The 25,124-nt window shown below is 32.1% G+C and overlaps 1 protein-coding gene across 1 annotated transcript in view; it reads left to right on the top strand.

Annotated features, from left to right (window-relative positions):
- The window catches only part of LOC134680858 (uncharacterized), a 30,461-nt gene extending 6,850 nt beyond the window's left edge, over positions 1-23,611 (top strand). The window contains exons 8-25 of the mRNA XM_063540126.1: positions 279-661; positions 1,632-1,788; positions 2,340-2,372; positions 2,686-3,213; positions 3,791-4,141; positions 4,349-4,474; positions 5,738-6,343; positions 8,170-8,739; positions 9,292-9,444; positions 10,799-11,374; positions 12,129-12,173; positions 13,984-14,205; positions 14,835-15,074; positions 16,469-16,642; positions 18,758-19,116; positions 21,113-21,227; positions 22,379-22,467; positions 23,516-23,611. Coding sequence (XP_063396196.1) covers positions 279-661; positions 1,632-1,788; positions 2,340-2,372; positions 2,686-3,213; positions 3,791-4,141; positions 4,349-4,474; positions 5,738-6,343; positions 8,170-8,739; positions 9,292-9,444; positions 10,799-11,374; positions 12,129-12,173; positions 13,984-14,205; positions 14,835-15,074; positions 16,469-16,642; positions 18,758-19,116; positions 21,113-21,227; positions 22,379-22,467; positions 23,516-23,575 — 4,787 coding nt within the window. The 3' untranslated portion in view covers positions 23,576-23,611. The remainder of the gene's footprint in view (positions 1-278; positions 662-1,631; positions 1,789-2,339; positions 2,373-2,685; positions 3,214-3,790; positions 4,142-4,348; positions 4,475-5,737; positions 6,344-8,169; positions 8,740-9,291; positions 9,445-10,798; positions 11,375-12,128; positions 12,174-13,983; positions 14,206-14,834; positions 15,075-16,468; positions 16,643-18,757; positions 19,117-21,112; positions 21,228-22,378; positions 22,468-23,515) is intronic.
- Positions 23,612-25,124: the final 1,513 nt, after the last annotated feature.

The following is a 25,124-nucleotide window of genomic DNA, read 5'->3' as shown; positions in this document are numbered from 1 at the left end:
TTAATCGTTCTGACTGATAATTGCCTTCCTCAGCACAGTAGAATGATATCGCTAGAAAATAAGGCGCACGTGCCGTTGTCAACGATTTTAACAAATTCGTCTTATGTAAAATAGTGATAAACCGATTACCATTGGTCATTTCAATTCGATTGCTTTTCGCTATATCACAGTACCGGTTCAAGCGAGAAAATCCATCTCGTGGAGACGACCAATGGTTATATATAATTATTCATAGCAAACACGTTCTAAATACTTTACTGCATTTTCTTTTTTATTAGTATGTGAAGGTGCTGCTCACATTACGATAGCAGTAGATGTCGGTGATGCAAAAAACTTTGATGAAGTAAAACTGTTTGCTGCTAAGCTTATAGCAAATCTTAAAGTACAAGAAATGTTGGTATCTATTGTGATTGGCAGTACAGGGGCAGAGTATAATTTTCCCGCCAATACTGACAGCAATACTATTCGGAATACTATTTTGAGATCTACAAATTCTGACACATTTATCTACAACCACACTGGTACCATAAATCGTGCAGCAAAGACATTTGCTGCAAAACCAATCATGCCTAGAATTGTATTGTTCATTACTGATGGAAAATCGACTAATCCTGCTTCGTCTATAGCTGCTGCTAGAATTGCTGCAACAAATGACATTCAGGTATGCATACTTTCTTTTATAAATACGGACATGGTATTAATTCCATTGCCGTAACTATTCGCAAAAATAATAAGAACCTGTTACACGTATGACCCTCCACGATATGACAAGTTTATATACCATACAAAATATTCCATTTGCTTCAACATTTGAAAGTACGCAAGTGCTTGGTCGCTACTGTAGAATCGTGACTAGAGGCATTTTTATTAATGTCAGAATGATGACGTATTATGCTGAACTGATGAGTTCGATTATCAAACACATGTACCAGATGACAACTTAAATAAATGTATCCTTGACCACAGCTTAAACTATGTAATATCATCTCATTATTTTGCATTCAGCAATATAATATCTCCCTTAAGGTGTTACCTAACACTACAGGGAGATAACTCTGTAGAGTCAGCTTAACGTTTTAATTACGTTGTGTGGTAAAGGGAATATTAAGCTTCTCAGTGATCAAAATTGGTGTTTGTCAAACTGCTATATAACCAGTGTAATTTTTCTGATAAAGTGGTTGGTTCAAAATTTTTGAAATTTTTATACTTTTGTTTAAGGATCAAAGCAATACTTTGTCAAAATTTTATGAAAATTAAGCGAGCCAAATTAATTATAGTGAAAGTGTTGGGTACCACTTTAAAATCAAAGCTCGGATTCCTTGCATGTCCGGATTTGTCTATCCTCTTGACATGTTAGTTTGATCCTCTTTTTCACATTTGTAATATATTTTGGATAAAATTAAGAACGGAAACGAGGAATGTTTCAAAGAGACGACAACTCAACCAAAGACCGGTAAAAGGTCATCAATGGGAGCTATATTCAAATATTTGACCTCTTGCCTTACTGTAGAAACGTTGATTTAGTTGTTCAAAATGTGCATCTAGTAAATCAAAATTTGTACCTTTAATGCTTTTATTTAATCGAAGAACATTATTATGTAGCATCATCATTTCTGTTCTTTTATTTAAAGTTTTTAGCACTTGGTCTAATAAAAAAAGATATATCGGCTGTGGATATGAACGAGATAACCGGAATAGCTGGTGGTATAATACAGAATAGATTCGTTATATCAGAGGAAGGTTTACAAAGTAGTGGTGTAAACCTAGTCATTATGTCTGTCTGTCATGGTATGTATTATAATATCGAAAGCTTCTGAATTGTGTTGAAGGGGCCACTAACAATAATGATGTCGCAAAAAAAGTGAACAATCTTAATTCGGATCTGGTAAAAATAAAATGTTAACCTGTAATATAAAGCGTACATGTTGATGTCTCTTAAAACTAAATACACAAAAATGATTTAACTTTTAAAACTTTATTGCTGTTTGTTCTAATGCAAATTAGTCTACGGTTAATAGAATGCAACCAATGCAAAGTAACATTTCCGACCTGCGCATTATCTTACTATCTATTTTTATTTTCCAGGACTAGGTTTTGATTTTTCAGACATATAGTTCCCATTCCCTAATCTATTGTATTTTCTGTATAATATCAGAGTCTGTAAAACGCAACACTGAATGCACTTTGCGTCTGTATGGAGCGAAACTTAAAAAACCGTCTGATGCTTTGAAGTTTTGTAAGACACATGTTAATGATGCTCAGAATAATAGTTTTCGTATTTACGGGAATGACTTTTACATTTTAATCTTTATCATTGCATCCTATTTATTATTTTGTAGCTATAAGTGATTGGAGTGGAACATCACTACTAAGTAAGTTTTTATAATTTAAAACAAATATGATTTTTCTTTAAATTTTAGCTACGACTACTAATTAGGGACGATAATTTCTCATTTGTGTTTCACTTTCTGAAATTTCTTACATTATATTTCAATTTCCAACAGGTCTCGTTATGTGAAATATTTATTTATTTATTTTTTCATGTTCCGATATCATAAAGGGGTAATGTTTGGTATCAAAGACATGAACGCTGCTTCAACTTTCGTTTAAATATTTTATGGGTTCCAACATTTATGAGCCAAGAATTTTATGAATTTGTACAAATGTATTGTTTAATAATTTTAGAATTTATGGGTCCTGCCGAAGTTTCACTAATGATGGACTCCTGCGATAGAACCATGCACAACTTCTACCGTGCCTTTGCTAAAGATGTTCTTAGATATATCAACGTCGAGGACAACAAGGTCAAATTAAACGTAGCCTCGTTTTGCTCTAAAGTGGAACCAATCAGCTCATATCAGGACATGTATTATATCCATCCTAGTCTAAAATATGAAAATATAATGGCGAACAAGCAATGGACAGCATCTCAAATAATTGGCGACTACATTCTGCATTTTAATGATATCCGCTCATCGAATAAAATTGGAATTGTCTTAGTAAACGATGCTACTATTGAACCGAATTTAGGACTGATTGCACAGTATGCGTACCAGCAAGGCATTACTCTTTTTGCAATTGGAATCGATTACGGACAGCAGAACCTTGAAATGAAGTTGGCACAAATAAGTCCTAACGGCTATATGAAATTGCCTCTTAATCAACTTAACGTTATGGGGATGAATTTCCTTATTACCAACTTTATGGCAATGGGTATGTTAATTTTTAAAATGTTGGTTTATATATGTGATATGAAAAAAAATCAGTTGTTTGTAATATGGTTCCTCTTTTAGCTATTAGATACAAGGAGATGTGTAATGAGTGCCCAACAAAAAAAGGTTCCTTTCCTGTATATGCTTAAAATGGCATCCGCACACAATGAGCTTTCAACGGAATTCAAGTTATCACGACAGTTTAGAGGAACAATGTTTAAAATTCAAGCTATGAATTATTACACTCAGATGAGTTGTAGACTTTTGATTAAAAATCAGATATACCACCAGCCTAGTAGCTGTCCCATTGAGAAGGTCATTCTTTTGAATATAACTTGGAAAAAAAACCTTTAAAATAATTTATCATAAGATACTTGTACATGTACCATAGGCCTAAATGGCTCTATCCAGATCTGTCAAAATTTATTTAGTTTTTTAATTCTCTTTCCTTAGCCGAATTCTATGATATAGGTCTATATTGTTGTCATCTGTTATTTTGATTTTGCTCAATTAATTTGTTATTGCATTTATAAAAGTATTTCACGATAAATTTGTCTGATTTTGTTATCAAATTGCAGCCAATGCTAGTGACCGATACGTTGCCATGGGACTTGTTGGTTTCAATCCGACGATAGACTTAGGCAACCAGTCCATTCGATATAATCATTTGGTAACCAGTCTTCAGGGCCAGACCAGGATGTTAACTGGAAATATCAGGAATGAAATGGATAGTCGGATATCAAATGCAGTTTACACCGGAAATGGATTGGCCATTCATGACGCTATTGCAAATTTTAGACGGATTTTCAAAAATAAATCTGGAAAGAAGTATGCATTTATTGTTACAAACAAAGGTGCAGAAAATATCGAACTTGTAAACAGAGAACGAGAGCTTGCCAAAAAAGAAAATATCACCATATATGTTATAGGTAATAAAAATCAGTATACTAGTATGTTATGCATAAAAATATTTCAGTACTAAAAATATAAGTATTATTCAAGGAATGCATTTCTTTTATTATTAAAAATATGATGCCATTATCCATTTATAAACGTGTTTCTAACCAAAAAATAAAATCAAATTACTTCAAAACAAAGAATGAATTGAAAAATAAATAATTTATTTTGTTTTCAAGGATTTAAACCGGATGTGACATTAGATCAACTGGTTGCGATAGCGGGATCTAGTGATTTGGTTTCGTACTATGAGAGCAGTAATAGACTCATCCAAATGTCTTCAAGATTTGTACAGCTGGTATCGGGTTAGTTTATACTTTTATATGCTGGTTCAGGTTATTTATATATCCGTTTTTATTTTGTAGTTAGTCACCAGTTTTAACATTTATATCTATTATATAGTCATTTTATAAAAAAAAAAATACTGTTTGCGAATGTATGAATTATTCTAATAGGCATGTTCTTATCCCTGGCAGAAAACCCTAGCGGTATCGGGCACAACTTTTTGGAACTGTTAGTCCTCATTGCTCTTCAACTTTGTACCCCTTTTGGCTTTCGAACTGTTTTCATCAGAGCGTCACTGGTTAGTCATGTGTAGACGAAACGCGCGTCTGGCGTATTAAATTTTAAACTTGGCACATTTTGTTAGCTATTATTCGTGTGGTTCTCTGTCCTACATGTTCTCCCATTTATTTGTATTGTAGTCCTATTATGTAAGTTGTCATTTTAATGTTATATTTAACATTGCCATAAAAGCGTGAGGTTTGGCATGCCACAAAACCAGGTTCAAACCACCATTTTGTTTTATTAAAATGTCCTGTACCAAGTCAGGAAAATGGCCAATGTTATATTATAGTCCGTTTCTGTGTGTGTTAGATTTTAATGCTGTGTCGTAGTGACTGTTATATTTCGTGCGTTTCCCTCAGTTTCAGTTTGTAACCCGAATTTGTTTTTTTTTCTCAATCGATTTATGAATTTCGAACAGCGGTATACTACTGTTGCCTTTGTTAATCATGGTATATAAACCGTTTGATTCGAAGGAGATATCATTTCAATAATCATGGCATATTATCCAATTGTTTCAGAGGAAATATTTTTTATTAATTATGGCATAATAACCGGTTGTTATGGAGGAGATATTATTTATTGATCATGGCATATTAACAGGTTGTTTCTAGGGAGATCCTTTTTTAAAAACTTTTGAATATTTATTCCTAGAACTTTTATATTTTGCTGATGAATTGTCACATGATATTCGAGGATGTTCAGTAATTCTTAAAGTCTCAATTATTTGTAAGAAAATTCTAAGCAAAATCTGAAACTTTAATGACGTCTGCTACTTTGAACTTCTACCAAAATAGAACTTCGTAACAGCTGATTAGAATTTCGGATAATTTAGAATTCAAACGGATAGGTTTAAGAAGAAAAAGAGTCATGAAAAAAGAAAAAAGCAAAAAAGGATGAACACAATTGACAAAACAGAAATAAATTTGTTATAAATCTAAAGTAAAAAAAAAAAACTTTCTTATTTGTTTTTAAATAGTTTGTTTTGTTATTAATTGTTTCAGAATTTGGTATGGACGCAAAACTAGCTTTTGCCATTGCTGGTACAGGAATGTCGGCCAATGCATTCAGTCATATGAGAAACGTCGTTGTCACAGCAGCCAACTTGTATAAACAGCTGTCGCAGCTTGGTAACAAAAATATAGAACTTGCAGCTGGCCTTATCGGGTATAACGGATTTTACTTGGTCCAACCGCTTACTGCTGTAAGTAATATCAATCTGGTTCAACTGGAAAACAGCCTTGCTCAATTGGCAAATGAACCTCTAGCCCAGTCCATGATGAATATGTACTTTACATTGTCTCAACAGAAAGTAGCAGGAAGACCACAATACGCAGTGGTGTTCTATTCCGGAGGTCTAGGCAGCAATAAAAATATGGTGTTGAAAATTGCACAGATGATGAGGGACAATGGTATAACAGTGATTCCATATAATGTGGACGGGATCAGTACTGATGTCGAAAATTCTGCTGAGTATAAAGATGCAGTTCTCATGGCTGGTGGTAACGCAAACAACGTTATGTGGCTGTCCAGAAATTATATCAGAAATAACCAAACAAAAAACCCAATTGAACTGAGCGGATATCTGAAAAACAATATCATGAACGTTGGTAAGTAACCTTATGACATTAAATTCAGTCATGCATACACATCTGCATTTTTGAAATCTTAATTTAAAAAAAAAAACACTTAACGATGAGTTTAGGTCTGAAAATTAAAAGAAAAAAATACACATTGACAAATATGTCATATAATTTCTAGAAAGAGGACTTCTTTCAATATATTATTAAATTAAGACCTATAACTTGTAGCATATTAATCTATTGCAATAAAAATTCATAATATCTAATAAAATTTGTAGATTTAGCTAACTAAGTCCTTATATTTGAATAAAGTAACATTCGTTTATAGTGGAAAATTGTTTTAAGGTTGAATAAGCTACAATTAAAAATTGCTCGCCGGTCCCTTTCTGTGATTATCATTAGATAACGCTGGTTCATTTGCCAATCAATCCATCATCAAGAGAAGATAATTTATTCAAATATCATTTGTAGTCTTTTTCAAAAATGATGAACAGTTCTTTATATTGGTATGTAATCATTTTAAACGTTTCAAATTTATGAAATTATATTCGTACATTAATGTTTTTGATACACCAATAACAAAAACTGAAATATATTGAATGTATTCATTTTGTAATTATTCAAAATTATATCAGAAACGTAAACTTAATTATAAAATAATTAACCTGATAAGGGGAGAGAATACTCGCATAACTTTTTCGAATTGGCACATAATACAACGGAATGTCACTCTTGCATACAAATGGCACATCAATAGAATTAATTAACTGCGCAATCGTGCTCCACCTTCAATGATGATTCTAAATTATAAATATAACCAAAAGTTGTTAATCTATAGATAGTGAAGACTAATGAAAGCTAACTCACTGTAAAAATATTTCTTTGCAATTTTTTCAAACTATCTCAGGAAAATGATCGAGTCACTTGACTTTCAAAGCTCAAAATTAATGTTTTTACACAATATTTGAATAAAGTAGTTAAAGATTATTCGCTTCTCAAAGTGTAAGACGCAATAAAAATCGTATGCTTGCACCATCCTACCGAAATACGGATTCAATTAAGTCCTGAACATTTCGACATTTCTCCGTATATTTATAACGGAAAACCGGTTTAACCAAATCCCAAGTACGTGTTAAGATCCGACTAAATACCTATTTCTCGATATGGTCGAGTAAAATTGCTACTATAAGATATCTAAGTATTTACTTATTTCAAGTCTGTATATCAGGCACTGCGGTCATAAAACTTTTGAGTCAGTTTTTTGTACTCCGAAATCAACCAATCAAAATGCTGGATTTCATGTTTCGAGCATGATTTTTGTGCTCCAATCACTGAGCAAAGTTATATGACTTCAACCCCAGGCCTCACGGTCATAAAACTTTCGAGCATGATTCTTGTACTCAGACTTGAAAATCAACCAATCAAATTGCTGGATTTCATGTTTCGAGTATGATTTTTGTGCTCCGAGCACTGAGCAAAGTTTTATGCCTTCAAGGCCTGATCTCGCTCATCATTGGTATCTCATTGATCGATTTACGATATTTACCACGGTAAACTTCTATCGCCTCAATATATTAAACACAAATATCGAAAATAATGATTAAATGAAACATAAAAAATATTTGGCAAAAAATATAAAGCATGGAGAAAAATGACATTACAATTAAAGAAAACAGAAATGCAGATCCTTCATTAAGACCATCAGATACTTTTGTATTAGCAATTTAATACCGAAAGCTTTTATTCTATTTTATCAAGGTTATACAACCATTTAATCAAGGTTATACAACCATTCGTTTTTATCAAATTGTAGCATTACATGTTTCAGTATAGATGTTTTAATTCTTCTTAAGGTAATTACGGTTGTAATGTTGATGTCTCCATGGGTCAAATGGGAGATCTAGATCCAAGTGCATTGAAAGAAGTTCGTAAAATTATAGCAGCTTTCATTGGAACGTCAGAACAAGATTGTAGAGGTCGAATGAAAATGGGTGTGTTCGAATTCGACCAGACGACGTATGCTCCGTTGATACATTTTGGTCTACATAGTGATTATGCCAGTCTACAGAATGCTTTCCAGACACAAAGTGACATTCGAACCGCTTACCCAAGGGGATCAGCTGCTATACAGTATATAATTAATTCACTTTCTCAAAATCAACAATCAGATATGGTTAAAGCTGGCGTTCTCCTAGTTGATGATGAAGTATATTCAAAATACGAGACGTTGATAAAAGCTTACAACGCATATGCGAGAGGGATGCATGTAATTGTTATGAGCGTATCACAGGCAGGGTCATTGCTTTCACAACAAGACAAGGTCAACATGGCTAATGGTGTGGCAGCCAATACGTTTACAGTTAACAATATAGCAAGCTTAAATACAGATGGCAAGGCGTATCTAATTAACATACTGGGTCAATGTAAGTTTTCAACGTTAGATTGCACATTTGTCAATTCCCGATTTGATTCTGTTATAACACTCTTTCTAAGCAAATAACTTCCCTTTGTTATTTGTAAAATAGTTCTACACCAGACAAAATTGGCATTTTGCCCACGCAAAGCATAATAAGTTGTGAGTGACATATCACCGTTTTTACAATTTTTTAGTGAAACCATAACATCGGTTGTCAAAAGTAATTGGCTTAACAACAATTTAAATGTAATCAAAATATTTACAAAATGAATCTCTGATTACATGGTCAATAACTGGAATTGGTCAAACAGATTATTAATGACGTTTATTCTTTTAGCAAAATGGGACGTAAGGGTATTGTAAATCGTATTTTATTTTTAGATATTTTTGCTTTTTATGAATAAAATAGACCATTACACGACAAGAGCATCATCGCAATATTATTATATTCTGATTCTTCGAGATACATTTTATGCGCATTTAGTTAAATGTAATTATAATTAGTTGTATAAAACATCTACAGTTCAATTAGCAGTAATATTTTGGCTTTATTTTGCAGTAAATACATTTAATCCAGTTTTGACAACAACTGCTGCCACGACAACTTCCTTGGCAACAACAACCAAAACAACAACAACGACAACGACGACACAAGCTCCAACAACTACAACCATCAAAACAACAACACGCGACTATAACACAGGTTTAACAGGTAGGTGAATACCGGGCACGTGATCAAAACGCCATTAAACAATCCAAACACATTATCAAAACATCATTAAACAATCATGTACACATGATTAAAACGTCATTATACAATCCTGTATACGTGAGTGATCAATACGTCATTATACAATTATGTACACGTGTTCAAAACGTCATTATATAATCCGTATACGAAATCCATTATACAATCATGTATACGATATCTATAAACGTCATTTTACAATGTCATTATACATCCATGTTCATGTGAAATTAGTGTTTCTAATAACTAATGCTTTTTGATATTTTTCTCCTCAGTAGTAGAGTTATAAAACAGGAATTGAGCTAGAAGTACCATATCAACTTTAAAAAAGTTCTTTTTTGTGTGTGTAAAACTCTCAATAGTTCATAATAGAAAAACCAACATTTGAATTTAACAACAGCGGTATACTACTGTTGCACTTACTTTACACTTTAATAGTCAGTGTAAAAAATACTGGCAGGTTTTTATTAGCGTTTAAATTGTCAAGCAATTATAAGTCATTGCCTCCAGAAATTTTAAATTGGGAAAAGGACAACATTATTTATTAATTCAGACGAAGAGTTATACACATTTTATACCTTTAATAACTTGGGCAAGTTATATATATGACGATTGGAGTGTTCAAACAATATTGTGTATCTGTAACTGCGATATAAGGCCAAATTAAAAAAGATATGTGTGTGTCTTATTTCGTCTGGCGTACTAAATTATAATCCTGGTACCTTTGATAACTATTTACACCACTGGGTCGATGCCACTGCTGGTGGACGTTTCGCCCCCGAGGGTATCACCAGCCCAGTAGTCAACACTTCGATGTTGACATGAATATCAATAATGTGGTCATTTTTATAAATTTCCTGTATACAAAACTTTGAACTTTTTGAAAAACTAAGGATTTTCTTATTCCAGGTATAGATTACCTTAGCCGTATTTGGCACAACTTTTTGGAATTTTTGATCCTCAATGCTCTTCAACTTTGTACGTGTTTGGGTTTATAAATATTTTTGATTTGAGCGTCACTGATGAGTCTTATGTAGAGGAAACGCGCGTCTGGCGTACTAAATTATAATCCTGGTACCTTTGATAACTATTTATTTCCCTACCTGCGCTATATTTCAAGTTAGAAATAGCGTACCTGAAAGTTTGTTTGGTAATTTTTCGATAAGTGCTGCTAAAGACAGAACTGCTCATTCATAAACTCTGTGTAATTGTAAAATTTAAAAATCCTTACCTACCTACCTATCTTTTCAAAGATGTACTAGGAAATACACATATTATTGCATTTAGCATAATGAACACATTTCTTCTTTTTTTGCAGAATGCCTTGGTCCTGCTGATATTGCAATTGCTCTAGATTCCTCAGACAGTCTACAAATACCAGACTTCCAAAACTCGAAGGATTTTGTTAATACATTAGTTTTCAACATGCGTATAGGAGTCAATAACATTCGACTGCGATCTGTGTTTACGTTCAGCACAACCATAAAAGATATAGTTGATGATGTGTACGACAAAAATATTATAAGAGCATTATTGCAAGCAGCTACTATGCTGAAAATAGGTACCAATACACATTTAGCTATTCAAGAAATCAGATTGAGATTACAAAGGGCTCCACAAATACCTACCAATCCACAATTCGGTATTATAATCACTGATGGTAAATCGGCCTATCCCGCTCTAACGAAAGCTGAGGCTGATTTGGCATATAACCAAGGCATCACTATGTTCGTTGTTGGAATTGTCAGTCCCAAATATTCGATTAGCGAACGGCAGACGATGATAGACGAATTATATAGAATAGCGGCTAATATTATATCCAATGTTATCGTTGTACAAGACTTCGATGAAATGCTGACTGCTCTGCCAATATTGAATACTTTAATTTGTAATCGTAAGTATTAACAATTATCAGTTACATTCTAAGTATTAATGACTTAGCCTATATAGCGTCTATATATGTCATTTTGTTTTCTATTTAAAATGTGTTATTTGTTTTGAAAACACACTACGTAGACCTTATTGTCTCTATAGTAAGCCTAAATGGAATGTATGGAGGGAATATACTGTAGAAACAAGAAATGTTTCAGTCGTGCCTTGCTCTAAGATCATTTGAACATGATAAGACATTTTTTTCGTCAATATCTTTACACCGAGCGTAATCAAAGTGTAAAATGTTGACAACTATAATGCCTTTCCATTAAACCCATGTTCAAATTAGCATTGATAATGAAACGGTAGAATTAGTTCGATTCTGATAGGAATATTTAGAACATTTGTAGTTCGAGGTGCTCCTTTAAGACTCATTCGAAAGGGAACACCAAAATAATTGTCCATTTTTATCCCCGGCAATGTTTTAAATACATCTGAAGTTGCAATTCTAACTTGGATTTCCATCAAGTGAGCTATTGGTCACACCATAAATTACCTACCTTTATTTTCTTAACAAACGATAAGTGAATTCTTATACACATTTTTTAAAAGACTATAATTTGTTCTTCAATATGAATGTTCCCATTTTTAGAAAAAAATCTTATCTGAATTATTGAGTATTTTTCATATTTTGAAAATATTGTTTATAATCAGTTGCCACGACGACCATTGAGTATTTTTCTTTTCATATTTTAAAATATTGATTATAATTTCAGTTGCCACGACGACCACAACTTCTACCACTGTCACCGTTCCTACAAGTAAGTACCATTCATTTGTTGTCTTATCAACTTACCCTTACTAAGATTGAGAAACTGTAAACCAACTTATTTTTGCGGATACTTTATTCCGTTTAAGCTCTTACTAGCCAATTTTGCGGTGACCTGATTTAACCATTTTTTAATTTGCTCTGTTTAATATGGAAAGAGCCCAATTTGACATATTCTCGGCGAATTAAATATTCGCGTTTTTGTTCTACTCGCCGAGAAAGATGCGAAAATAATGGGGTCTTCAGTGGCCTAGTGGTCCAAGTAGTAACTACAGTAACACTAAAAATCAAATCAATATGAAAAAAGCCAAATTTGACATTTTCGCGATGATTTATATTGCGTTATTTTTCTTCTCGCGAAAGACGCGCAAACAAATCGATTCCGAAAATAATTTGGTTTAAAGAATATTAATTGAGGGTTAACAGAGTAACTTGAATAAGGGGTGGTTGACAACTAATTGATGATATAGTATGTATAAATTATTAGGAATACTTTTGTTTTACCTTGCATAGATCAGAGATAACAAAACTGTAGGTTTCTGATTAATATTCAAAGAGTCTCAAATTAACATAACAGCAGTTTACTGATATTTTATTATCATGTATTCGCACAGCTCACAATACTATATGTGTAGTCGTTCTTAAAATAGAAATTAGTTAGAGTTATTCCTCTTTCTACACAGTTTCATTGGGTTTTTGCAATAAAACGCAGACCCTAGCTCTTTTTTTCACTTATAATTTGCAGTAATTTTAAGACAATGAATCTAATGAAAACTGTCTAAATTTCTTTATTAAATTCAGATATCTATTTAACATGCGTTCCGACTATTTTAACGTCTGTGTACAATTCCAAATATAGGGCTCAACAACCGTTTTCATTTCCAAATACTAAGTTATTGTGAAAATAAGATTCCACTTAAACTTGAGTTAAATAAAATTTATAATGATAATTCGGTTCAGTTGAGTCTGTGATACTGTATAATGTCGTGTTTCTTGCACTATTTGCGTCATTGCTGAAACGATTTGAGATTGAAACGAAACGACCATGATTACATATTTTATACTACGCTTTCAATAGGTTAGCTATGAGATGATTTTATATTGAAACAACATATTTTATAATACGCTTCTGATATGTTAGCTATTAAATGATTTTATATTGAAACAAAATGACCACGATTACACATTTTATGCTGCACATTAGAATTGGTTGGCTATGAGATGATTTAAAGTTGAAAATAAATGACTATGATTACATGTTTTATACTACACTTTAGCTACTAGTAGCTCTAGTATATATAGAGATTGATTAGCTATGATATAATTCGATATTGAAAATAGATGTCTGTGGTTACATATTTTACGCTACGCTTTAGATCGGTAATAGCGATGAGATGATTTGATATTAAAATAGGATGACCATGATTCCATATTTTATACTACGCTTTAGATTGGTTATAACTATGCGATGATTTGATATTAAAACAAAATGACCATGATTAAATATATTATACCACTCTTTAGATTGGTTAGCTTTGATGTTATTTTATATTGAAAATAGATAATTGTGGTTGCATATGTTATACTACGCATTAGATTGGTTAACCTTGATAAGATTTGAATTTGAAAATAAATGACCATGATGACATATGTTATACTACTCTTTATATAGGTTAGCTATGCGATGATTTGATAATAAGAAAAAGACCATGATTTCATATATTATACTACTCTTTAGATTGTTTTTTTTTTTAATTTGATATTGAAAATAAATGACTGTGATTACTTTCTTTATATACCAGCTACACCACAGTTTGCTAACGAATGTATCACCAGATGTGACCCAACTGCAATTCGGTGCTACGTTCCCCATCCAACAAACTGCAAGTATTATTTGGACTGTGTCAGAGAGGCAGGCGCTACCCAGTTTGTGCAGTACAGTATTCAAGAATGTGGGCTACATTACTTTTTCAATCCAGACACTTCCAAATGTGATCATCTTGACGAATTCATTTGTAAACAAGGTAAGAGTTTTCTTATATACTAAGATCAAAAATTTCAAGGTTTCTTTGAGTAAAAAAGGGTCAAACGAATGTACTGTCAATATAATACAAGTGAGAGGTTCAACTGGCTGTCAATCCATCGTCTTCATTTATCATTATTTATCTATACTTAAATTTTAGTTGACAAAAAAGTGTATGTGTGAATAAAATAATTTTCTATTAATGTCACTTAACGTTTTCTACCTAACGTTTTCTAAAAACTCATTATATATTCCAGCATTTAAAAAATTGTATTTGCATCAGATGCGCGTTTCGCCTTAAAAAAACTCATAGAAAAACTACATATATATAAAAAATAAAAAAAAAACATTTAAAATGATATATGAAGAACAATGTTTTAGAGCATCGAGGACCAATAAAAAAGCTACGATAAAGCACTCATAAGGCAGAAAGCCTTTGTTTTTAACAAATTCTAAGTTTTGTTAACAGATAATTTATAATAAACAACTTCAGGAATATGGCAGTTGTAACCCATTGTAATTCGTTTTATGTGTTTGATCTTTTGATTTTCCCATTTGATTACGGACATTCCGATATGAATTTTTCTCTGAGTTTGGTATTTTTGTTATTTTACCTTTTTTGTACTCCAGATCCTTGTGTAATAAACAAATGGACAAATGGTACCACGTATCCAGTACCTAACAGTTGTAATTTGTATTATAAGTGCCAACACACTAAAGACGGAATGATGATTCACACTAGTCAAGCTTGTCAGTGTGAAAATAAGTTGAAGTACGACACCACCATCAGCGGAACTGACGATCATGATCACTGTATCAAAGATACCACTAATGCATGTAGTATCGTGGACAACAGTAGGACTACTCCTAGTAAGAAGTCGTATTGATATATGTGTAAACCAAAGATATACTACGAAACATTAAGCATGCAGTACAACCTGCTTAAGAGACACATTGTATTAAGAAAAAATCTGTGTAAACGACTATCAATTTCAGATACCCCCATAGAACATTTCGTATAAATTGAACCTGTTTAAAAGACCACCTTTTCGCTCTCCGGGAAGTGGTCTCTTAAACAGGTTTAACTGTACATGATTATGCATTGAAGAACTTGAATCTTCTTTTAATGATATTGCATACCTTTTACAAATTTTACATCGTAAATCAATAGAGAAACGAATATGTGGTATGAGTTGCAATGATATAACCCTCTATCATACATGCCTATATCTGTACAACAAAGGTCATTGATGTATATATCATCCATGTTCAAAATTTCGATTTGTTTGTACAAGCTGCGATTTATGATTTTCAAAGTTTGACTTATCAAAGCAAAATTTTCTATATATATTTTTTTATGTTAATATATCAAAATAAAAATCTTCAGCAAAAAACAGTTAGAGAATATAAGCTATACTACAGGAAAGTATTACCGATCGCTTACACTTATGTTTATTTGGTAAACACAAATGCGAACTTTTAATAAAATGACATCTTAATTCAACAAGTCACCTTTTCTGTGGTTGGCCATCCTGGTACTCGGCCTAGTATGAGCAACAAAAATAAGTAAAATCAAATATATAATTATTGCAATTTGAGGGGAAAGTTACAGTTTCTGGATGTTTTTGGTCCTGAAAAGAAAGTGTAAAGCAGTTAAGTTTTCCCAAAAGTTGTACCGATTAAAAGCTCGGTTTTACTTCTTTGCTTTGTTCTTACTTGCCTTGGTGGTACTACGAAGTCTTACCACATAAAAGGTCACCTGTAGAAAAATTATGAAATTCAGAGTCAAAATACGATAATATAGACTATTAAGCATGTAAATAGTAATTGGGAGAAATTAAGACCAATTATACTATCAATTGTAATGTCTGAAAATATGGCCAGTAGACTGCTGTTGTATGTTCGATAAATGTGAAACATAAATATATAGGTCAATGGGTTTACACATGTTTGTGAATTTAAAATCAAAGAACAACATTTATTTTTTCTTCTACTTACAAAGAGTGATTGTCTCGAAGACCAATTGTAAAAAATGATTTTTTAATTCAAATACTCAAGCAACTGAATATTTTTCTTTCAGAAATCCATATTTCTGTAAATGTTTTAAATCATTGAAGTTCAAATACACTCAACTCTCTTTTCAAAATGTTAGAGAAGTTTATCGTATCTTATAGCAGCGTGATAGATCAACCGATTTTGAATATATTAAAATTTGTTCTAATCAAATTTAGATAATGCTTACATTTATTTAATCTAAATTCCAGAACTAGAAAGATGTAAAAGGTTTAAGATTGGGGATACTAAATATATTGAGGACGGTGAAGAAAAAGAATGTGTAACAGGGAAAATATTTAAATCGGAGAGGTGCAGCTGTGTTTGGGGAGAACTCCCAACAACTCCTACAGTCACAACAACAGTTAAGCCAACAAGTAGTGGAGGTAAATATAACCTTATGGATTGGGCAGTATGAAATGACAAAATAAAACTTATGCTAATTAAGATAATATGTGTGATTCCTAGTGCATCTTTGAAAAAATAAGGTGAGCAGTTACACTTAATTTTTTCATTGAGTCTATGGGAGAGAAATTCTAACTTTGACAGTGCTTATTGAAAAATTAAAGAAGGCGTTTTCTAAGCTTGAAATATAGGGTCGGTAGGGAAATAGGAAACACACATATTTTAATATTTGGCCTTTTTAGTAAATTTTGAAAGCAAGCACTACTGTTTTATTTTGCTTTCATCTTAATGCGGTGATTTGTTATCATTTGTTTTCTTTTACTTTCAAATAGGAAAAGTTATAGTTCCTTTATTTTTTATCCCGCGCATTAATTGTCTTTATATCTATGTAACACAATATTCATGTTTTGATTTGTATTATATTCAGTTGACACATACATATCATCAGCTGCAAAACTTTGCAGAGCTCACCTGTCTACTGTTTATAATATTAAATCGTCACCGTTTTACTTTTCGGTAAGGTTATTTACCAACTGTAAAGGACGTGGATCTGGTTAACGCCCAACCGTCCGACACTCAGAAAATATTTTGTCAAAAAAATGTGTCAAAAATCATATCTGATATTCTTCCTTAGTCATCTTAACCTTCCATCATTACCGAATTGAACAAGTAAATAAAACGGCGGGTGCCGTGTACGGTGCAGGAAATGCTTACCCTTCCGGAGCACCTGACTTCACTCCCGTTTTTTAGTAGAATTCGTGTTGTTACTTATTTATTTTTTATAACTGTTGGTGTAAATGTCCTTTGGTTTTGTGAGTCTTCGTTTACTCCTTGGTGTTGATTGTTATTGTCTTTCTCAATAACTTTAAATCAGATCCTAAAATTTTATGTCACTTCTTGTAAGGCATTTTCAAATTATTCGGTCATCCCTGCTGACCATATACTTATGTATTCATTCACAAAATAGCCAAGATAAATTATCATCAAACATTTTAAAATTGAGTTATGGATTTCTGAAATTCAGAATCAACATTACCTGAGCTGTATTTGGCAAAACTTTCAATGTTCTTCAATTTCGTACTTTATTTGGCTATTATTACTTTTTTGGATTCCAGCGTCACTGATGAGTCTTTTGTAGACGAAACGCTAGTTTTTGCGTAAATAAAAAATGCATCTATGATGAGTTTATTTAATGTTAGCTTCCTATACTGTGTGTTACATTTTTATATCATTCAATTATTTCTTATCTGTTTGTTACATACAAGCAGCTGGGTGTCATTTGTTAGATGTAAATTACAATTAAACTCGTTTTGCCTTTTATATTTATTTCATAATATAAAATGCGTTTCGTAATCACAAGTTCTACCTTTTAAAAAATTAAGATATTAACTCCTATTTTTGACATTTTAACCCATTGTGTCTGTTTGTTTTGTTCACGCAACGTTGACCATGTAATGGAATTTGATGCGACTGTTATACAAGTGAGAGGTTTAGCTAGCTATAAAACCAGGTTCAATCCACTATTTTCTACATAAGAAAATGCCTGTACCAATAGTTATCAAAAGTACCAGGATTATAATTTTATACGCCAGACGCGCGTTTCGTCTACATAAGACTCATCAGTGACGCTCAGATCAAAATAGTTAAAAAGCCAAATAAATACAAAGTTGAAGAGCATTGAGGATCCAAAATTCCAAAAAGTTGTGCCAAATACGGCTAAGGTTATCTACTCCTGGGGTAAGAAACCAAGTCAGGAATATGACAGTTGTTATCCATTCGTTTGATGTGTTTGAATTTTGATTTTGCCATTTGATTTGGGACTTTCCGTTTTGAATTTTCCTCGGAGTTCAATATTTTTGTATTTTTAACTTTTTGCTGACATCAACCAATTTATGACTAGCATGTTTTCACAATTCAAAGTTATTAGATTTAGGAAGATGTGGTATTAGTGCCTATGATGCAACTCTCCATCCAAATCACAATTTATAAAAATAAACCATTATTAATTGTTATGTGATGTTCTTTTATTTAATAAAATATTTCTGTATTCTAATCGACAATATGCTATTAAAAGATAATATTTATTTATTTTTTAGAATGTATTCCAAGCATCCATCTAGATTTCTCAACAATATTAAGCACTAACCCACAACTTCAAGGACAAGACAACGTCCAAGTGGCTAACGGTAAAGGCTACTTTGGTGGACTCTCATTTATTGCCAATCCACAACTAAACAACAATATAATGCCAATATTTATTGCCAAACTTAAACTTAAAATGGATACATCATTTAGTTTTGGAAGCAACTCTTTATTGAAGAGTTGTTCAGGAAATCCAATGGCATCTATTCAAATGTACGCAGAAAGAAATACCGGTAACACAAAGAATAAGCTTATTACAAAAGTGATGATAAGTGACTTCAGGCCAATAACTGTCTCTAATGATAAATATGATGTAAGTATTGTTTTTACCATGTAAATTGTAACTAACAAATTGAACACAATGTTTTTTTCATTGATATATATATATATAACGCGTCTAAACATCAACCCAACGATGTTAGATCTGTAAATTTGCTTTCGCAATTTTTTTGTTGTTCCCTCGCCGGGATCCGAATCTATGCTACTGCGATATCGTGACACTAAATCACCTGCACTGTAGCTGTCCCGCTAGACCACACGACCACCTGGGATTCACTATAATAAAGCTTTCTGTGGCCTTGTGTTACCTTTCCTAATCAGTTTTAATCTAGCTTCGTACTACAGTACGTGATATAAAAGGCATGGAGATGTTATTGTTACAGATCAGCTCAATTATCTATAGTTAAGGATCCTACCAATTAATGCAAGATACAGTCACAGAAAAAAAATATATTTATAAGTACGTCTGAGTAAGTCTACAACAAATGTATCTATAGGATCACCAGCAATGCTGATGATACATGGCTGAGAACATTATGTATATACAATTCGTCTAAACATCAACCCAACAATGTTAGATCTGTAAGTTTGCTTTCGCAAAATTTTTTGTTCTTCCCTCACCGGGATTCGAACCCATGCTACTGAGATATCGTGACACCCCATCGCCTGCACTTTTGCCGTCCTTCTAAACCACACGACCACCTGGGCTTCATATATATACATATACATACCTTGTTGGGCTGATGTTTAGACGAGTTGCATATAGAATGAACACAGTCATGTTTCATCATCACTAGTACTGCTGGTGATCCGATGAATAAATCTGTTGTAGAGTTGTTACTGGTTCAGACGTACTTATAGATATAATTATTTGAGAAACAACTGTATTTACAAAGTAAGCAATGTGTAGGTCACCCAGTAATTTTAAATGGCCCAATATGACAATATTTAAACAATTCAAACTATAAAACTAACGACCTTAGTTGTGTTTGAAAGAAAAAACGAAAGCAAACACTAAAGGTAGCCATCGACGACATTAACGGAAATATCAAGGTAAAATGTTTCTAAAATTTCAAACTATTCCGTATTTTGGTCAAGCTTAATTATGTTTACTTGTTAATCTACTCTATTTTGTTTCTTGATTTCTATATATTGTCTCTGAGTTAATTTGCTTTGTTGGTTCGATATGTCAGAGACGTTTACAAATTTAATTCATCTCTTTTATTCATATTTATATAATACAATTTTCTTGTTTTGTTGTCAGTTACGTATGCATTACTGCTGTCAAACCTGCATGTTTAAGATGCTTTGTGATAAAAAAAAATATCTACTTATTTAAAAAATGTAAAACTACGTATTTTGATTCATTAGAAGTGTGAAAAAATGTAAAACAATCTTCTTTGATTCATTGGAAGTGTGCAAAATGTAAAGCAACCTATTTTGATTCATTAGAAGGGTGAAGTTTAGACTATAACAGAAAAAGGGATATGAGTTATTCATTTATGACACAAAATCAGTATATGCACATGAACAACGTAGCCTGGGGTCTTGGCTACTGATTTTCTCCGCTACATGATATCGACGCAGTATAATTTGTCCAGGTATCCGACTAGAAACAACACTAGTATTGATGTTCTTCGTCTCATAATACAATTTAGTCTGGTATTTATCCTGTTTTGGAATGGAAATCAACATTAAATGTCTTTCTGTTACTACTGGCACTTGTATGCTCATCAGTCTTATATAAAATACAGAATTATGGGGGTACACTTAAAAATAATTTGGTTTGCGCAAACCCTACGTAGAGATAGAGACAGGCAGGTATGCAGGCATTCTCTTCTAATTTTGTCAGCAGAAGCATTAAAGTGTGATATGGTTTTTAGCCTATTTGATTAAAAGTACAATTTCAAATCAGGACAATAATTGATTTTTATTAGGCAGCTCTTTTCTTGATATGTAATGATAGGGAAAATATTCATATTTTTATTATGGCTACAACTTTTCTACCTTTTACATGTGTTCAATTTCAGATTTATGACAACAAAGAAGTTACTATAACATTAGGTTTCAACAGAGAAATGGTGGCGGTTGAAGTGGCATTAAGTGCAGTAGAAACGGATCTTCAACAAGTAGCTTTCAGTAATGGTAAGTTAAAATTAATAGTATACCGTCATCACTGAATCAGATATAAGACGATGAGGTATGAGTGCCAATGAGACAACTTTCAATCCAAGTAACAATTTGTAAAAGAAAAACAATTGTAGGTCAAAGTACGGTCTTCAACACGAGAATCAAGCAATAAAGGGCCTCAAAAGAGCCAGTGGAAAAATCATTCAAACGACAAAACCATCTTTCTAATCTATATAAAAAATTAGAAATGAAAAACTCTTAGGAGCCGCATCAATAACTATTGAACATTAATTTCGAAAAATTTGAAACATTGCATGCATGTTCACGATGTAGCCGATAATAAGACTTTTGATATAGTATTTGTCTTAAGTAACTATAAAGGAAAAGAGATGGTATGGTTACCAATGAGACAATTCTTCGAAAGAGACCGAATGACACAGAAATTAACCAACTATAGGTCACCGTATGGTCTTCAACGATAAACAAACATGACACCCCATAGTCAGCTAGAATAAGCCCCAAAATGACAAATGTTAAAAGATTTAAACGAAAAAACTAACGGTCTTTTGAAACGTAAATGAGTTCCCATTGACATTGTAACGACTTTAACTATACTATTAAACGAGAAGACCTCATGTTGTGTGTCGCTTCTTTTCCTTCCACATTAAAGTGATCATCATGCCTCTGTGTCCGATAGAAATCTTTTACAAAATTCTTTACATACTTTCAATCACGCTCTGAATGCCCGCAATTTCGCCGGTGTGTTCTAGAATATATAAAATGTTAAACTGAAACTGTATTAGCCGTATCAGTTTACTGAAATGGATACACATATCGATTATTTATGTCCCTTCAGTGAGTATTGAAAGAAAAACACTACCTTACTTCACGTTAACTTATTTAAATCAATGACGTTGAATACAGCGAAATTGCGTACGATTTAAGATTTCTGTTTTCCGTCTTGTATACTATTATTTGTCTGTTTCCTTTTTTTGGCCAATTGTGTTGTCAGTTTGTTTTCCATCTATGAATTTAAATGTCTCTCTTGTATCTTTCGCCCCTCCTTTGAACAGATCAACAAACATTTAGAGACAAAGTTTTAATAATTTCTATGTGAACACACTACCCTTCTAATATATTCTGATATACGATTAATTTTATTATAGCTCCAAAAGATTTCCTTGCATGTAATGGAGCACTAAATGTTGGACAACCCTTCGGTGGAAATGGACCATTTGTAGGCGATATTTATGACGTAAGTAAAGTTATTTTTGTAAATATTGATTAACTATCTTGGTGAAAATTTGAATGTAAAAATGAACGTGATTGGTGTTTGTTTTACGCCACAGTAGTGCATAAAGTCTATTTCGCGTTGAGAAGTTAATATACAGAGAAGAACATGCTAGTTTGAAATAATTAGGAACCTTCAGGGAAGATGAGAGAATGCATGTTTCGTCTTCTTCAGACTCATTAGTTGCACTCAAATCAATTTACAAAATCCAATTAATTATAACGTTGAAGATTCTTATTGTGTCATATTTTGCTATGACAATAAATGGTAGGGGTAAAAAATCCTACTAAAATGTTCGAATGAAAAATTTATACAAAATGAAGAACAAATATGAGTGACAGAAATCAGCAAAAACAATTTTATTATAGATTCTAAATGTTGATCATGCACATGCACATACTGTACCGGAGCTGTATATACTTGCCGGTGCTGTATATACTTGTGAGCACTCAATTCTGCTCTTAAACAGATTCCATAGTTTAACAACACAGCATAATAACAAGATAAGAAAGCAATACCCCACAACCAAACACTCAATCAGAAATCCACAGTATTATATTAGATAACCTTATTTGAATCTGGCAAAAAATAAAGAACCACACGTACCAAACAAAGACTATGTATAACTTTAGTAGAAGGGTATGCACCCTGTAACGTGGTAAATTTCACAAGAAAAATATTCATTGCATTCCTTTTAATGTTTTTGTCCCCGTTTCTATCTGATAGCGTAAAGCATCAAATTTCCACATAGGGATTGGTACATTAGCTACTTCACCTAACACATCTTTTTCAACACTTGAACATTTAACCATTTGTTTCAGCCAGTATAAACCATCATTCGTTCTTTAGATGTCATTCAACTCATATCTTTCCACTCATTCTACTTTTTGAAAGCTTTTTTTATCTGGATAAAATATAAAGTTCCTATATAAAATTGAGAATGAAAATGGGGTATGTTTCAAAGAGACAACACATGTTATATGTATTTTAATAAATCTTATATACATTTCAGTGGAAAGTCTGGAACGGATGCGACAACGTTCCAACCAGTATGGAGTACTTATTCAATTAAAAGTGTGCTAACCAAGCATTTTATCAACAATATACAGGCATATATAAAAGTTTTCACTCTCAAGAACTATATTCGTGATTGTTTTCTTTTTCATGTTGGCATCCTACATATACACGTGTAATGTCATGTTTGTCAAGTGTTTGCACAGTTGAAATACATGTATAGTTAACTTTTAGTTGGCTAATTCAGAATCATAGCAGACCTGAATGTTAACTTCAACCACAAATCATATATACATTTGTTTTTGTTCTGAAATGTTGAATGTATGAAATACTTACATGGTTAGTATTTATTTATGCTTTTATAAGATAATCGATATTATTTGAGGATATATGAAAATTGAAAAAAAATAATTAAATATTCAATTTAGAACAAGTTTTGTATCTACTGCAGCATTTAATATCAATTCTCTCTCTTGAAATCCTATGCAAACTCTAATGTAGAATTTCATGTTGCATGTATGTAAATAATGTTCAAAACATCCAGTTTGTTTTGATTTCGGTGATCAAAAATATAATTGTACATACATTGTCTTTTTATTGTCTTCAGATTTTGATTGTAAATACAAGTTTGTTGTAAACCTCGTAGTACACAGGAACTTACAATTAATATGTCTTTTGTCAAAGACTTGCATAATATGATATAAATAGAACTTCAAAAATGATTGTGACTATGGTAACATGATGTTTTTACCATTCTTGTTTTATCCTCTTTGTTTTGTCGCATAGAGAAAAGGAAGAACAAAATAAGATCGCAATAATTTTTTTTTTTTTTTGACACTTTCTATGTATTTTTGTGTTTCTTTATTTTTAAATGTAATTAATTCATTTACACTTTATTCACCACTTGTAGTACATATTTCAAACAATGGTATCGTCATCTTTTTCGGTAAAATATTCGTAATAAAATTAAAATATCATGCAGCTACCGATAAATATTGGTAATTTAATTGATATATTATCATTGTTTTCATTTACGGTAACCATGGTAACTATGTTTATACTTCTCAAAACAAAAACAATGATTCAGTGACTGGTTATATTGATAAACATTGTAAAACTTTACTAACATTTCTACAAAATACATAATTGGTATGCACTAGGTATTAAATGTTCAAAATAATTTTGATCATAATGATATATATTAATATGTAAACGGATTTTATTATTTTTGTACATGAAATCACAAGAAACATTGGTATTAAACTAATATGACATCTAACTTCTTTGTTTTCTTTTTTTCTTGTAAATTTAATTTGCTATATACTTTAACATGATTATTAAGGGAATTCAAAAATACCTATGGTACCAAACAAAGCTAAAATTGAAAATAATATAAGTGGTGTAATTAAACTCAGCATTACTCCGTTGGTTAGTGTTTGTCTGCTTTTATCCCTGCCATTTAAGTGTTTTCATTGGTCACCTTCATCGCCCATGTAATTGATCATTTGGGTAGGTAATTGAACATTGTTACAATATCTGAATAATATGAACAAAGAGACAACTAACTGCTGTTGCTGTAGATTTAACTTTCGAAATTACCGAGTTTG

The sequence above is a fragment of the Mytilus trossulus genome, chromosome 8 (assembly GCF_036588685.1).
Source record: "Mytilus trossulus isolate FHL-02 chromosome 8, PNRI_Mtr1.1.1.hap1, whole genome shotgun sequence".
Lineage (NCBI taxonomy): Eukaryota > Metazoa > Mollusca > Bivalvia > Mytilida > Mytilidae > Mytilus > Mytilus trossulus.
The sequence above is the reverse complement of the archived record's forward strand: the minus strand, read 5'-3'. Positions and strand labels throughout refer to the sequence as shown.